We start from the raw sequence: 15,028 nt of genomic DNA on the forward strand, positions 1-15,028 counted from the left end.
TGTTTTGTATGGCCATGCTTTTGCAATAAAGTGGAAAAGCTTCTAATACTGAAAAACCTGAGTGTGTATTTACTAAGTTTTTGTATACACCTAAATAGAGCTTGTAAGATTCAATCAAACTTCAGGTCTCATCTAAAGGTTTTCTCCAGGGACAAAAAAAAAAAAAAACACAACAGGAGGAGGAAACACACGTAACATGTAGCACATAAACAGGTTCTCACCTTTCTGGGAAGCATGTTTTTCTGTCTTCCCTTGATATTCAAAGCTCACAGCAGACTGCAAGAGAACAAAAGGATGAAGAACCACCAAACACACAGGGCATTTTATATGAAGAGGAAAAAAAAAATAGTATTTTTAACTTACCGTAAAATCCATTTCTCTGAGGTTCATTGACGGACACAGCTCCTGATGATCTTAACCATTGGGTTATACTGCCCCATACAGGAGTAGGACACTAGGCAGAAAAAAAGTCTGGCTATGCCTATGGGCAGTTCCAGGGGGTACACTTTTCTCTGCTATAGGTACTCAGTTTTGTTACAAGCAGTGTCAGAAGAATTACAACGGCACAGCGGGGTGTGTGAGACGTCCGTCAATGAACATCAGAGAAATTGATTTGACGGCAAGTCAAACTTTTTCTTTCATTGACGGACACAGCTGATGATCTTAACCATTGAGATGCCCCAAAGCAGTGTTAAACATGAGGGGTGGGAACAGCGAAAAAAAACTCCCAAAGGCTAAAACTATAGCCATCCAGGTAAACATGAGCTCAACCAAAACAACTGGAGCCCATCTGAAAAAAACAACACACCCTCAAAGATCAGGTCCTCTAAACAGCAGACAACAAAACCTTCCGGTCAACAGAAGCATCTGCAGATGCCAACACATACACTTTATAGAACTTTGTGAAAGTGTGCACCAACGACCAGTTGGCAACCTTGCAAACCTGCGTCACTGATGCCGGATGACGGAAGGCAGTGAAGAAGGAAGTCTGGAAGGCCGCACTCCCAATTAACTATTGTTTATTTCAAAGAAAAATCCATACAGCATGGGGAGCAGGATAAAAAGGCTGACATGTTTCAAACTAAAATCAGTGCTTAATCATAGCCCCTGGACGACGGAAGGCCCAGGAGGCACTGAGCACCCGTGTAGAGCGCACCTTGACAGGGAAAAAGGAGGAAGCTGACCCTTGATGGAATAGGCCTGAATCACCATCTGTCTAATCCATCTGGAAATGGTCGCAGAGAAAGCAGACAACTCTTTCCGAGGCTAATGCGTGAGCACAAATAGCGAGTCCGATTTCCTAAAAGGCTCTGTAGCTGCCAGGTGCACCCCAATTGCCCAGACCACATCAAAAGGCATGGAAGGCAATTTCCTTGGGATGTTTTGGCCTAGGACACAGGGAAGTCAACACAATGCCTTCATTCAAATGAAAATCAGACAACCTTCGGAAGGAACAATGGACAGGGGCGAAGAACCACGTTATCTCTGGACAGCCAATTCCGATACCCTGTGCGTAGAGGTGATAGCCACCAAAAAGGCAACCTTCTAAGACAGCGTAAGCAGGGCAATCTCCCGAAGATTCTCAAAAGGAGGCTTGTGGAGGACAGAGCACCAAAATTGAGGTCCAAAGGCAGCAACAGAGACCGCACTAGAGGAGTCAAGTGCCTAACTCCCTAAAGAAATGTACGCACCAGGGAGTGTGAGACCAAGAGCCGTTGAAAGAAGACCGCCAAGGCTGACACCTGACCCTTGATAGTACTTAAGGCCATTGAAGGAAGGTCAAGACCCCGAGCCACCGAAAAAGCGCAAGGATTAACCCCAAGAAACTCACACCACCCAATGTACGTCTTCCACATATGATGGTAGATCTTTCAATAAGTAGATTTCCTAGCTTTTAAACAGCATTGGAATCACCGACAAACCTCTCTCCGTCAGCACCTGGCTTTCAACAACCAAGCCGTTAAAGCCAGCGCCTGTAAAGCAGGATAGAAGATTGGTCCCAAGGACAGCAGATCTTCCCGAGAGGAAGCTTCCAAGAAACGCCGACGACATCGGAGAGGCCCGTCCAGGGCCACTAGGATAACCAGAATCCATTCTGCCTCGATCCTGTGTAGACGTCTTGGCAGAAGGTTGAGAGGAGGGAAGGCGTAAATCAGACGATACTGACCCCATAGGGCCACCAGCGCATCTGCAGCAACCGCCAGAGGATCCCATGACTGAGTCACCAACCTCTGCACCTTTCTTTTGAGCCGACACACCAACAGATCCACCTCAGGGATGCAAAACCGGACACAACAAAACACCTCCGGATGAAAGGACCACTCCCCTTGGTCCAACGCCTGCCAAATAAGGTAGCCCCCCTGCCAGTTTTCCACCCTGGGAATGTGTACGGTGGAAAGGACTGAAAAACCGTTCTGCCCACCGTAGTATCTTGGCTACCTCCAAAGCCAGGACACTTCTTGTGCCCCCTAGTGATTAATATAAGCCACGGCCATGGTCAGAGTTTGCGACACCAGTGCAATGGTAAAATACTGGCCTTAGTGCCAAACCAGCCACAGTGTACATATTGCAGGCCACAGCCTCTGCCTTCCTGTCAACCGGGTCCTTAAAAGCCGGGGACTCATTAACCGGAATCATGGTTGCCTTGTTCAAACTTTGAGACCAGAGGGTCCACCACCGGTGGAACAGTCCACTTTTTAAGAAGGGATACCACATAGCAAATCACTTAGAGACCACAAGGGGACGTTTTGGCCGTTGCCACTCTTGCTACAATTCGGTCAAAAAACAGGCGAGGAAAGGAAACACCTTTGCCACTCTGGATAGCTTGCTAGTGCCAAAGGGAACTGAGGCCTCCGACGCAGCTTCAGCTGTGTCCTCCATTTTTAAGGTCTCACGCACAAATCCAATTAGGGCATCCAGCAGTTTTGTGCATCCTCACTATCTGAGAACCCAGGGCGCGTAGTCACTGACCCAGCAGAATTAAATTCAGGATCTGAGGGGACAGATGAGGCAGATCCTTAGCAGAAAGGGAGAGGACCCCACCAGACTCACCACCCAGGAGAAACAGGCACCTGCAGCCACCAGGATAAACTTCAATCCACTTGTGGCGATCAGGAAGTGAAAAGATCCAGAAGTCAGCAGAACCAGGGGATGAGGGGCTCCCACCGCCAAAATCGCCACCCATGAGGGCTCCACTGTCATGGCCGTCACTATTCTCAATGTCAGGCCGCTGCCATTTTCAACGACAAACCACCACAAAATAGCCGCCGGACTACACAAACATGGCCACTGCACACTGAGCAAACAGGCTACAGCAAAAGGACATAGTCGCGCAGCACCACGAGGCTCCCTGGGCCTCAAAAAAAAATGGGAAAGGCAAAAAGGGGGGCCCCTGCCAGGAGCCCCCACCAGGTACAACCCCCCCCCCCCACAGCTGATCACCAGCGGCGCATTCCCTACCAGCACAGCACTCTGTCCCCACCCCGGGAGATGGAACAGGCCACCCAACAGCGCAAGTGGAGGGGGGGCGAGATGGCCCACAGGAACCACCTTGAGCCCAACGGGAAGGAGGGGAACCCTGGGGTCCGACCATCCCAAGAAGGGGCCCAAAACCATCCAGAGGGAGAGGGGGGAACACTTACTTACCATAACAGGAACCAGGTAGGCAGTGCTCCAGACAGAACCTCCTCACCATTGAAATGAGAGGCTGTCGGCCAAGTGGAACGCTGTGACTTGGGATGACCACAGTGTTATGTGACCTCGCAAGGCGTTTAACTCGCAGCCGACCTAGTGCGGAGATGAGGTCTCGTGCGCTGGCAGGCTGGGTCGACCACTGGATCTTGATTATCCAGCCCGTCGCCCAGTCCAGCAGTTAATTGTAGATCTCACAGGAAAAAGAACCAGGAGAAAAAAAAAAAAAAATTGCCAGGACCAGAGATCCCAGCAAGGAACTAAATCCTTACTCCTGAAAAAAAAAAAAAAAAAAAAAACTAACTGCTGGCAAAAAAAAAAAAAAAAACTAACTGCTGGCAAAAAAAAAAAAAAAACTGAGTACCTATAGAAGGGAGAGGCATAGCCAGACTTTTTTCTGCCTAGTGTCCTACTCCTGTAGTAAACAGTATAACCCAATGGTCATGAAGATCAGGAGCTGTGTCTGTCAATGAACGAAAGAGAAAAAAGGGGTTTCTGTTGTGTAGTTCACTGTGTGTATGTTTACTGCTTTACCAACCAATTGATTTCTAATTCTGTGGAGCCACTGTTGTAATTTACAAAAATTTTGCTACATGGTACATCCAGGAAGGCAACACATTTCCTAGTTCAGAAATCCAGCTTCTTAATGTCAATAGATGGCACCATCAATTTTGTTCAGGAGGATAGAGTTAACATGAGTACACCTGTCTTTAAATGAAGGGGGGGATGTGGGGAGATCCACTTTAAGGCTATAAGTTTGCAGGCAAAGAATAAAGATCGGAACCATAATCTCATCTAAATACACATTCTCTTCCAAACCATCCAAGATGCATACTAAATGGGTCTAAAGCCACTTGTGTTTGAAAAACCCTATTTAAAGTATCTACTACTGCTTGCCAATACCCAAGTAGTTTCTGAGTGCAATACAATATATACAAGAAACAATGAATACAATCGGAATAGAGGAGACAGACATTTACTATATCTGCTCTAGAATACGTTGCTAAACCTCCAGATCCCAGATCCTCCTTCAACCCATTCCTACCAAGGATTGGAAGAGGTTAGAATGCCAGATTTTACATAGTGGTTCACTATAAGCAAAAAACTTAAGATTTTAGGGTTAACCCCTCCCCGCTTAAGGGTAAAACAAAATGGTAGTAATGCCTAAGCACAATTTTGCAACTTTGACATGTGTTGGTAAAACTGTACGTGTATATCCAGGTATATTACACCAACAAATTGGGCCTTTATTTGGTAGTAAATGGTAATGGATATGTGCTGTTTTTTTTAATCAAAGGAAACTGACCTAAAATGGTATAACACAAAAAAACAAAAACAAATACACACAAAAATGATTATCACAGCGATCAGGTGACCTGGAAACAGGAGTCCCGGGTCCCATTCGATTATACTAGACCTGGGCCTCTCGGCGACATCTGGGTCTCAATGCTGTGTGGCGCGCTCCTAGCACAAAGGTATGCATACACGCGGCCCATGGAAAAAGACCCACTTCTGTGAGGTCACATACATGCATAAGGTTCTAATACTTTAAACATCTGGCACAGTCACCTTGCTGTATCAGCCAAAGGCTTCAAGTGAATAAGGATTGCTGAAGGAAAATGAGGTCTCCTCAGTTTGTCTGTCAGACTGGATTCCAGAGCACGACAAATGATTTTCTCATATGACTTGGTAACTGCTCACAGAGCAAACAAGTCACTGTGACATCCACAGAATTGTTCAACTAGGCCCTCTACAGTGCTCCTGGCTGTGCAGGATGACCTATTTTGGTCGGAGTTTTGTAAAAGTGGGTGTGATGACAAGAAAAAGGATATTCATGCTGCACATTACTACATTTATTTGATACAGTTCTGCTGTAAAGTCTGATAATTTCACTATAAATGCTTGTCGAAGCGAAACAAAGACAAGTGCTCCAACGATGCAAAGCAGGTGGTGCTGCTTTAAAAGAAGAAATCCAGGCAGTGGCACTTGTGCTGAGCAGCCAACCTGCTGTATTCACAAGGCATCAAGCCCAATCGCTTAGCACTGGACCCAGACACAAGTAGAGACCATGGGAATAGCAGTGTCTACATTTCCAGTGGCATCAGTCAGGTATGTCATATACATAGTTACGTTGGTCCAAGCTGGTATAACATGTTGAGATCTCCAACATTCTTTGAGATTTCTTCAAATATTTCTAATATGCTCAAAACAGAGCCAACATTTGCTCCACTTTATTTGCGGTTATGGTGATACTCTACCCACTGATAGCTTACTTAGCCCTTTCGTTGTCACAGAGAGGGCAACTGCTTCCATGCACCCCCGGCAGATTGCTCCCATGCTCGATAAATCGTTAGATTACCATTGTCTGACATAAAACAAACCTTGACACTACCACCATTTTAGTCTCCAAGGTCTCTGCATTCACAAAATACAGGCAGTGCCCGAGTTAGAAACATCCAACTTGCATTAGATGTGTACTGAACAGAGGCAGCGTGACATCACTCTGGTCCCGGGCGGCCATCTCGCTGCTCACCACATCCTGCCACCTACTGTCCCCGGCAGACCGGTAAGCAATCTCACATCGCTGCATAGCCAGTTAACCCTTCCCTTTGCCATCCAAAAAAAACCTAAAATTTTTTGGATGGAGTTAGGAAAAAAAAAAAAAAAAAAGGTACTAGTTTTAATTTACATACAAAATTAACAGAACCCATCTTGTTCGTAACTCGGGGACTGCCTGCATAAAATGCATTGGGGGGGGTTTAGGTAATCTTCAGGCTTAAAACCATCTTTAAACATGTGCAAACCCCCCCCCCCCCAAAAAACAAACACACGCTAAAAAAGCTCTGGCAGCAAAAGGGTTAAACAGGAACCCCAGACAAACCCCCCCCCCCCTTTTTTTTTGGTTTAACTTTGGAAAAGTAAGTTAATTATGTTTTTATTGCGGTCCATGAGTATGACCCGGCCTGAAGATTTTGCCTCTTCCTGCCTCTATGACAGCCTGTCACTGGGAGAGGAAGACAGTAAATAAACAACCTTAGGGCTCTTTCACACGGGCGGTCTGATCAGATCCGCCTGTCAGTATTTTAGGCGGATCTGATCGGATCCTCCATGCAGTTCTATGGGGCAGCAGATGTCAGCGGAGACACCTCCGCTGACACCCGTATCCGATCCTGTCCGTGAAATCTGGACGGATGGAAACCCTATTTTTCCATCCGTTCAGGTATCGGATGAGAGCGGACAGGCGGTCCACTCTCATCCGATCCCCCATAGAGAGCAGCGGGGGCTGTAACACCTCTCTCTCCGCACTGCAAGCGGAGACGGAGCTGTCATCTGCCGGCTCAGCGGGGATCGCGGATTGATCCCCGCTGAGCAGCACAGATCTGCCTATGGAGGCGGACCGTGTGAAAGAGACCATAAGGAGGCTCGTAACCTTGTGTGTCCCAACTGGAGAGATTCAGACAGGAAGTGAGGGGAAATCCATCCAATAGGGTCACAAAAGCACAGAAAAAACACTGGATCTCTTGCTACTTTGCCCTGTAAAAAATATTTTGCTTTAAATTCCTTATTAAAAAAGACTACAATATTACCTTATCCACCCGGTCTGTCTGGACTCCGAACTTTCCGCCAAAACCTTTCGCTGAATCAGACTGGGAACAGTGCTTGGAAAGCTGTGTCTGGTATTCATGTCCAACCGCAGACTGCAATAAAAGAAAAAGAATACTGTCTGATAATTCTAACCAACACAGATGGGGCCCATAGAAAACAAATGGTCACTTTAAAAATAAATTACAAGCAAACCGGTAAATATACAGGTCTGGACGGACAAAAACGCAGTTAGAACGGCTCCCATATGTCTTTTGTATGAGAATTACACAGTACAGACACACAACACAGCCGTATCTGGCAGGGCAGGAGACCCAATAGTGCTGCAGTTCAAAAACACAAAGATCTTGTCACTCCCCTAGGCTGTGACTGGACGGTAAAAAAGAAGTAGCAGACCAATTAGCTCATCTGTTACTCTGCTCTCTCCTCCCATCAACATGCTCTTTGTAAGAATACCGCAGTGGATTGGCTTATTGTGCCACTTCTACCAGTCTGAGCTCTGCTGTACAGGGGTCTGCAAATGGCTGGTGCCAAGCCATATTTATGTAAACAGCTAATAAAGGAATAAAGAGCTGCATCAATTTGTTGCTTTATCTTCCCTGAGGTCAGATTTAAAGCATTGTCTCTTCTCAGTACTGTCATTATGACCATTCTGATAATTGAAAGGTCTGCTCCCTCCATTTGCAGATCTGGTTTTATTCATAGAAGTTGTAGTATGGCTCCTCTGAATGGAGGAGCTGGGTGGAAAGAGCGGGCAGCCGGTCACTCTTGATGAGAGCCTGTCACAGTTCTGTTAACCCCTGGCAGCACTGAAAGATTACAGCGGCAGGGGTGAGGGGGAATCCGCACAAGGAACACATCCTACCGATTGCAAATTTTGTCCCTTGTGCTGATTTTTGCCTGCATTAAAACCGGCCATAGACAGTTCAAATCTCAGGTGGTTCAGCAGGAACCGACTGAGATTCAAGCCATGTATAGGCAGGCTGAATGTACCAAGGTTGATGGATCAACTTAGGTACAACCACCCTGTCAGCTTTTACATGCAGTTATTGCCAGCAGCTCTTATAGCCGCTAGCAATAATCACTGTTCTGGCGTAAATGAACAGCCGGACAAAGAGTGGGTAAATCTCCCTAAAGATGGTGGCCATATATGGATCGAAATTCGTCCGCTTTAGCAGGGACTTCTGTATAACCAGCCTGTATGGATTTTCCGGAATGTTCAGTGCCTCCAGCTATAGCTGACACCAATGATCAGTGTGTACTTACTCAGGAGGAGCGATTTCCCTATCCACCTTAAAATGGGTGGATGAGGGAATCAAGTAATTTTTACATTCACGCCTTGACGGGCGTTTTAGTCTCTTGATCCAATCCAAAATTAAAAAAAATACCCCAAGCAACTAAAAAAGTATCCCAAGGATTAAATGCTTTATGTCTAGGGAGCAATAAGAAAAAGAATAAAGCCTGGTACACACAGAACGTTGGAAGAATAATCGTCTTTTTTTGCATGCTAGTCTCATATCGAAAATGAGTGTTACTCAACTCCCAAAAATTCCCGTATGACCGAATACAACTTCAGAAGTGATGTCATGTGTTGAATTTCATGCCGTAGTCTCTCGTACGTTTTTTTTCTGTTTTATTTTCCAGACGAAAACTGTACCAATTAAAAACAAAAATTGGACATTGTGTTCACTTGCGATAAAACTTTAGCCTGCACCTTCAGGTTTTGCCGTCCCAAAAGTGAGAATTGACTGTCGAAATCTAAAACAATCAGATAACCGGCAGATCGTTCGTCGTATGAAATTTTTCTTATCGTGTGTACGGGCCTTTACATACCCAATCCACCGCTCCTCACAGCTACTAGACCGGTCCCTACCGCTCCCCACAGCTACTAGACCGGTCCCTACCGCTCCCCACAGCTACTAGACCGGTCCCTACCGCTCCCCACAGCTACTAGACCGGTCCCTACCGCTCCCCACAGCTGCTAGACCGGTCCCTACCGCTCCCCACAGCTGCTAGACCGGTCCCTACCGCTCCCCACAGCTACTAGACCGGTCCCTACCGCTCCCCACAGCTACTAGACCGGTCCCTACCGCTCCTCACAGCTACTAGACCGGCCCCTACCGCTCCTCACAGCTACTAGACCGGCCCCTACCGCTCCTCACAGCTACTAGACCGGCCCCTACCGCTCCTCACAGCTACTAGACCGGCCCCTACCGCTCCTCACAGCTACTAGACCGGCCCCTACCGCTCCTCACAGCTACTAGACCGGCCCCTACCGCTCCTCACAGCTACTAGACCGGCCCCTACCGCTCCTCACAGCTACTAGACCGGCCCCTACCGCTCCTCACAGCTACTAGACCGGCCCCTACCGCTCCTCACAGCTACTAGACCGGCCCCTACCGCTCCCCACAGCTACTAGACCGGCCCCTACCGCTCCCCACAGCTACTAGACCGGCCCCTACCGCTCCCCACAGCTACTAGACCGGCCCCTACCGCTCCCCACAGCTACTAGACCGGCCCCTACCGCTCCCCACAGCTACTAGACCGGTCCCTACCGCTCCACACAGCTACTAGACCGGTCCCTACCGCTCCCCACAGCTACTAGACCGGTCCCTACCACTCCCCACAGCTACTAGACCGGTCCCTACCACTCCCCACAGCTGCTAGACCGGTCCCTACCGATCCCCACAGCTACTAGACCGGTCCCTACCGCTCCTCACAGCTACTAGACCGGCCCCTACCGCTCCTCACAGCTACTAGACCGGTCCCTACCACTCCTCACAGCTACTAGACCGGCCCCTACCGCTCCTCACAGCTACTAGACCGGCCCCTACCGCTCCCCACAGCTACTAGACCGGCCCCTACCGCTCCCCACAGCTACTAGACCGGCCCCTACCGCTCCTCACAGCTACTAGACCGGTCCCTAAACAACTATCTTCTATTCCTCCCAGCCTCCTCTAAAATTCCCTTTTTCTTTTTTTAGCTGCTATGATTTAATTCCTGTTAAAGGGTGACTATGTTCATCTTTTTTGTTCCATCGTATGTAGGAACCTTCTCAAGTCAACTGTAGACGGTTTGAATCTTGGCCAGTCTCTGCTGAATTTAAACCAGGTCTGGGCCAGCTGAACCAGCTGGTCGGATTTTACATTGGATTATTGCTGGCAACTATTCTAGCCGCTAACAGTAATCACTGTGTTCTCCCGGTGGGCCCTGCCCTGGGAGAACACAATGGTTCCATGGGAGGGATTCCCCCCATCAACACACTCAGTAGGCACAACCAGCCTGTCAGATTTTACATGCAATTATTGCTAGAGGATGTTAAAGCCACTAGCAAGAATAACTGTGTTCTTCTGGCGGAGATTGCTTCCCCTCGGGGAGAACGCGATGGCTCAGTGGGAAGGATTCCCCCACCAAACACTGACTGTGCTGTTTCACAGTGCTTCACCTTTTCCACATTTTAGGTTAGAGCCCAATTCCAAAATGGATTAAACCAATTTTCCTCAAAATCCAACAATACCCCATAATGATAATGTGAAAGAAGTTATGAAATCTTTAAAAACCTATTAAAAATCATATAAGTAAATCACAAGTATTCACAGCCTTTGCTCAATACTTTGTTGAAGCACTTTAGGTGCACATTACAGCCAGTTTTTGAGTATGATGCTACAAGCTTGGCACACCTATTTTTGGGCAGTTTCTTCAATTCTTCTTTGCAGGACCTCTCAAGCTCAACCAGGTTGGATGTGGAGCGTTGGTCAGAGTTCGTACACATTTTTACCAATAAAATTCCATGACTTTTCCATGACTTCAAGTAAATATTCATGACCCAATGACAGTGTCATGATGGATAAGGTGCAGCCGGACTGGTATGGATGGCACAGATGCACAAATGCGGCGCTTACATCGATGGCAGCTCTTTGTTAAGCCGAAGCAACAGTCCCATGACCAGGCAGAAGAGAGAGAAAGGAGCCACTCAGTGTAGCAGATGTAAATCATTTTATGGATACATAAAAAAAAAAAAAAAAAAAAAAAAAAAAAAAACTTACATGGAGGTAAGCGTCTATCTTCATAGCTCAGCGTACTTCCGGGTCCGCAACGTTTCCATCCCCAATTCAATGACTTTTCCAGGTTTTTCATGACCGTGTTTAAATCAGGTTCAAATCTGGGCCACTCAAGGGCATTCAGAGTTGTCCTGTAGCCATTCCTTTGTTATCTTGGCTGAGTGCTTAGGGTCACTGACCTGTTGGAAGATAAACCTTCGCCCCAGTTTGAAGTCCAGAGCGCTCTGGAGCAGGTTTTCATCAAGGATGTCATTGCTGCATTCATCTCTCCCTCGATCCTGACTAGTGACCCAATTCTGCCTCTGAAAAACTATCTCCACAGCATGTTGCTGCCACCACCATGCTTCACTGTAGGGATAGAATTGACCAGGTGCCTGGTTTCCTCTAGGCAGGACGCTTCCCATTTAGTCCAAAGAGTACATTTGTTTCATCAAACCAGAGAAATTTGTTTTCTCGTGGTCTGAGTGTCCTTCAGGTGCCTTTTGGCAAACTCCAGGTGGGCTGTCATGTGCCTTTTACTGAGGAGTGGCTTCGGTCTGGCCACTCTACCATACAGACCCAATTGGTGGAGTGCTGCAGAGATGGTTGTTCTTATGGAAGGTTCTCCTCTCTCCACAGAGAAACGCTGGAGCTCTGTCAGAGTGACCATCGGGTTCTTCGTCACCTCCCTTGCGAACCCCCAATTGCTCAATTCAGGTAGTTCAAAATGTCTTCCATTTACGAATGATGGAGGCTACTGTGCTCACTGGGACCTTCAATGCTGCAGAAATATTTCTGTACCTCGATACTATCCTGTTTCAGAGGTCTACAGACGATTGCTTGGACTTTATGACTTGGTTTGTACTCAGACATCCACTGTTAACTGTGGGACCTTATATAGACAGGTGTGTGCCTTTCCAAATCATGCCCAATCAACTGAATTTACCACAGGTGGACTCCACTCAAGTTTTAGAAACATTTCAAGGATGATCAGTGGAAACAGGAGGCACCTGAGCTCAATTTTGAGTGTAATGGGATAGGCTGTGAATAGTTATGCATTGGATGTTTTTTATTTTTAATAAATTTGCAAAGGTAAACTTCTTTCACTTCATTATGGGGCATTGTTTTTTTTAATTTTGAGGAAGACGATGAATTTAATTCATTTTAGAATAAGGCTGTAACATAAGATGTGGAAAAAGTGAAGTGCTGTGAATACTTTCCAGATGCACTGTATATGGATTATTTTAAAGAAGATAATGTCACTTTAATTGGTGGCTATAGACATGAAGCTTATTTTCCTCAACATTTATGAAAGTAGTTACCCTCCATCTTAATAGCTGTATCTCTGGTCATGTGACAGAAGCTTGGCATAAGATGACAGGAAAGTCTTCCTAATGCTTGCCAGACTTGGGAATTATTCCCCTAACCACTTCCTATTTCCTATACTGAGCACAAGTCCTCTGAACAGTAACATGACTCAGCATGAGGCAAGTTGATCCACTGGCTACATTACAGTGCCTGTATTAAGATATCCTCTTGTTTGATGGCTGTTTCCTGGCTCGATAGCAGCACAGCAAGCTGGCCTCCACGATCCATTAGTCACAGAGCCGCCAAACCAAGCCAAGATACAATGAACTCTCTAAAGCTTCAGAGGCCTCGACTCAGCCATTCTAAATCCCCATGCATACCTATGGCATTCTCTTTACAGGAAGTATTTTACCACACACCAAGAATGCAAAGTACTGAATTTTCTATCAAGGGCATTCTAAATTAACAAGAAGTTTTGAAAAAGTATTGTGTTTTGCTTCTGATTTGGGTCTCGTGCATAAAATTTAGGACAAATTCTGGGAGCTGAAATCAAGGTCAGAGAATTAAAAAAGAAAAAAACGTTGAAAGAAGTACACTGGGTTTTGCTATACAACCAATTAGTTCAGTACTAGAGACCCCCAAATAACGGCTTTGCTGTTAGCACTTAAACCATCTAATTCTATCAAGAAATTTACTTGCCCACAGGAAATCTCCACTTTTAAACACATTGTTCTTCTATTCATCCACTAAAGCCTCGTACACACGTAGCGATCTTCGGCCGAACGATCGGCCGTCTTTTGCCCAGGGCTGTCGTGTCTGTTGAAAACTGCAAAAGACTGCACACGAATTTTGTCGGCCAACAACAGCCGACTGCAGAAGTGAGGTCATGTGATGGTTAACTTTCCTGCTCTTTTTTCTTTTCTGAGCATGCCCAGTCTTGCAAATCTGCTGTCTGTCGGCCGAAATCTGTACTGACTGCCGAACAATCGGCCGTTCTGGTGTTGGCCAACAAAAATTTTAATGCCTGCACATCTGATTCTGTTCGGCTGAAAATGCGCTGTCGGTTGTCGGAATCATCATACTAACAAGCCGAATATTTACGGCCGACAATCGGTACGTGTGTACGGGGCTTTAGGCCTTCTAAAACCAAGACATTGTAAAATTCTGATTACTATTAACAGATCTGTGTACCTCATTTCATGCTGCTATGGTTTACTTACTAAAGTTGCACTGGGATACGAACAGGTTATTCCAATGTTACCATGCCAATTTTTTTTTATGCTTTATATTTTTTTTCCCCTTGTTCACACTATAGAAACGCAGTCCGGATGCATTTCTGGTGCCTTTTTAATGCTTTGCAGTGTATTTTTTTTTCTCTTTTTTTCTTCACCCTAAATAAGGACATGTGCTTTTTTGGTGCATTCTGGTGCGTTTTACCAAGCTCCAGTACAGTGCAGGAAAAATTCAGCATGTATTACTTTTTTTCCTGGAACTGGTCAAACTGGTGTGAACTATGCCATTGGAAATATAACCTATCTATGCATGTCTGATGCAAAAACGCACTGGACTGTATGTGGTGTGAACCGGGGGGGTTAATGCTGGCACTTCCATAACTGTTTTGCATGACATGCTGGGCTTTCCGATTAGTGGAGAGCTCTAGCTCTCCACTTAGGCCTCATTCACCTACAGTTAGGTGTATCTGTGCACAGGGCTATATTTGTTTGATTGGGATGCACAGGTGTTCTGTAATCCGTATGCACCAGTCCCATTTGTGTCTATTGGTATGTAGTGGCTGCATGGACACAGCTGCTGGTCCTAATTTGACAGCCGAGCGGATGCATGTAGGGAACTCCTGTGCATCCCATACAGGCAAACAAAGCCCTTCACACGGACGTTCGCTTAAGTACATCATGTGAACAAGACCTTAAAAGGATAAGTGCACATTTTTTTGCAGGGAAAAAAAAAATTAAAATGTGCATTTTTATATTTTTTTTTATTTCCTAGAGCATTGCACAAGCAATCAGCAGATGCAGGTCTCCAGTAGACCTGCCAATGTTACCACACAGAGGCTTTGTACCCACCTTGTCCATGCGGTCCTTCTCCACACCAAACTTTCCTCCATAACCATGAGAAGCTTTGGGTGCACATTCCTGTTCATGTTCTCTCAGGGTCTGGTGTTCCTGGGAGACATTTTCCCTGAGTGTGTGAATGCTGGGACAAAATCAGAGTGGCACCATTATTATAGATATTGTTTAAATTCTAACTGGCATTACAGATAGAGAACACAAAGCACAGCCTAAAAATTATCACAAATTAGTTGGGGATTGCACAAAATCTATCAATACCTGGTAAGTTATGGAAAAACCTAACACTCCACTTAATGCAAT

The 15,028-nt window shown here is 46.1% G+C and overlaps 1 protein-coding gene across 2 annotated transcripts in view; it reads right to left on the reverse strand.

Moving 5' to 3' along the window:
• Positions 1 to 15,028, reverse strand: part of CTTN (cortactin) — a 103,354-nt gene that overhangs the window by 49,202 nt on the left and 39,124 nt on the right. For both annotated transcript variants that reach the window (XM_082270069.1, XM_082270068.1), the window contains exons 4-6: positions 14,723 to 14,852; positions 7,278 to 7,388; positions 222 to 276 (exon numbers count right to left, since the gene is read on the reverse strand). In XM_082270069.1, the coding sequence (XP_082126195.1) occupies positions 222 to 276; positions 7,278 to 7,388; positions 14,723 to 14,852 (296 nt within the window). The remainder of the gene's footprint in view (positions 1 to 221; positions 277 to 7,277; positions 7,389 to 14,722; positions 14,853 to 15,028) is intronic.

The sequence above is a fragment of the Pelophylax lessonae genome (assembly GCF_965119305.1).
Source record: "Pelophylax lessonae genome assembly, chromosome: 10".
NCBI classification, from domain to species: Eukaryota; Metazoa; Chordata; class Amphibia; order Anura; family Ranidae; genus Pelophylax; species Pelophylax lessonae.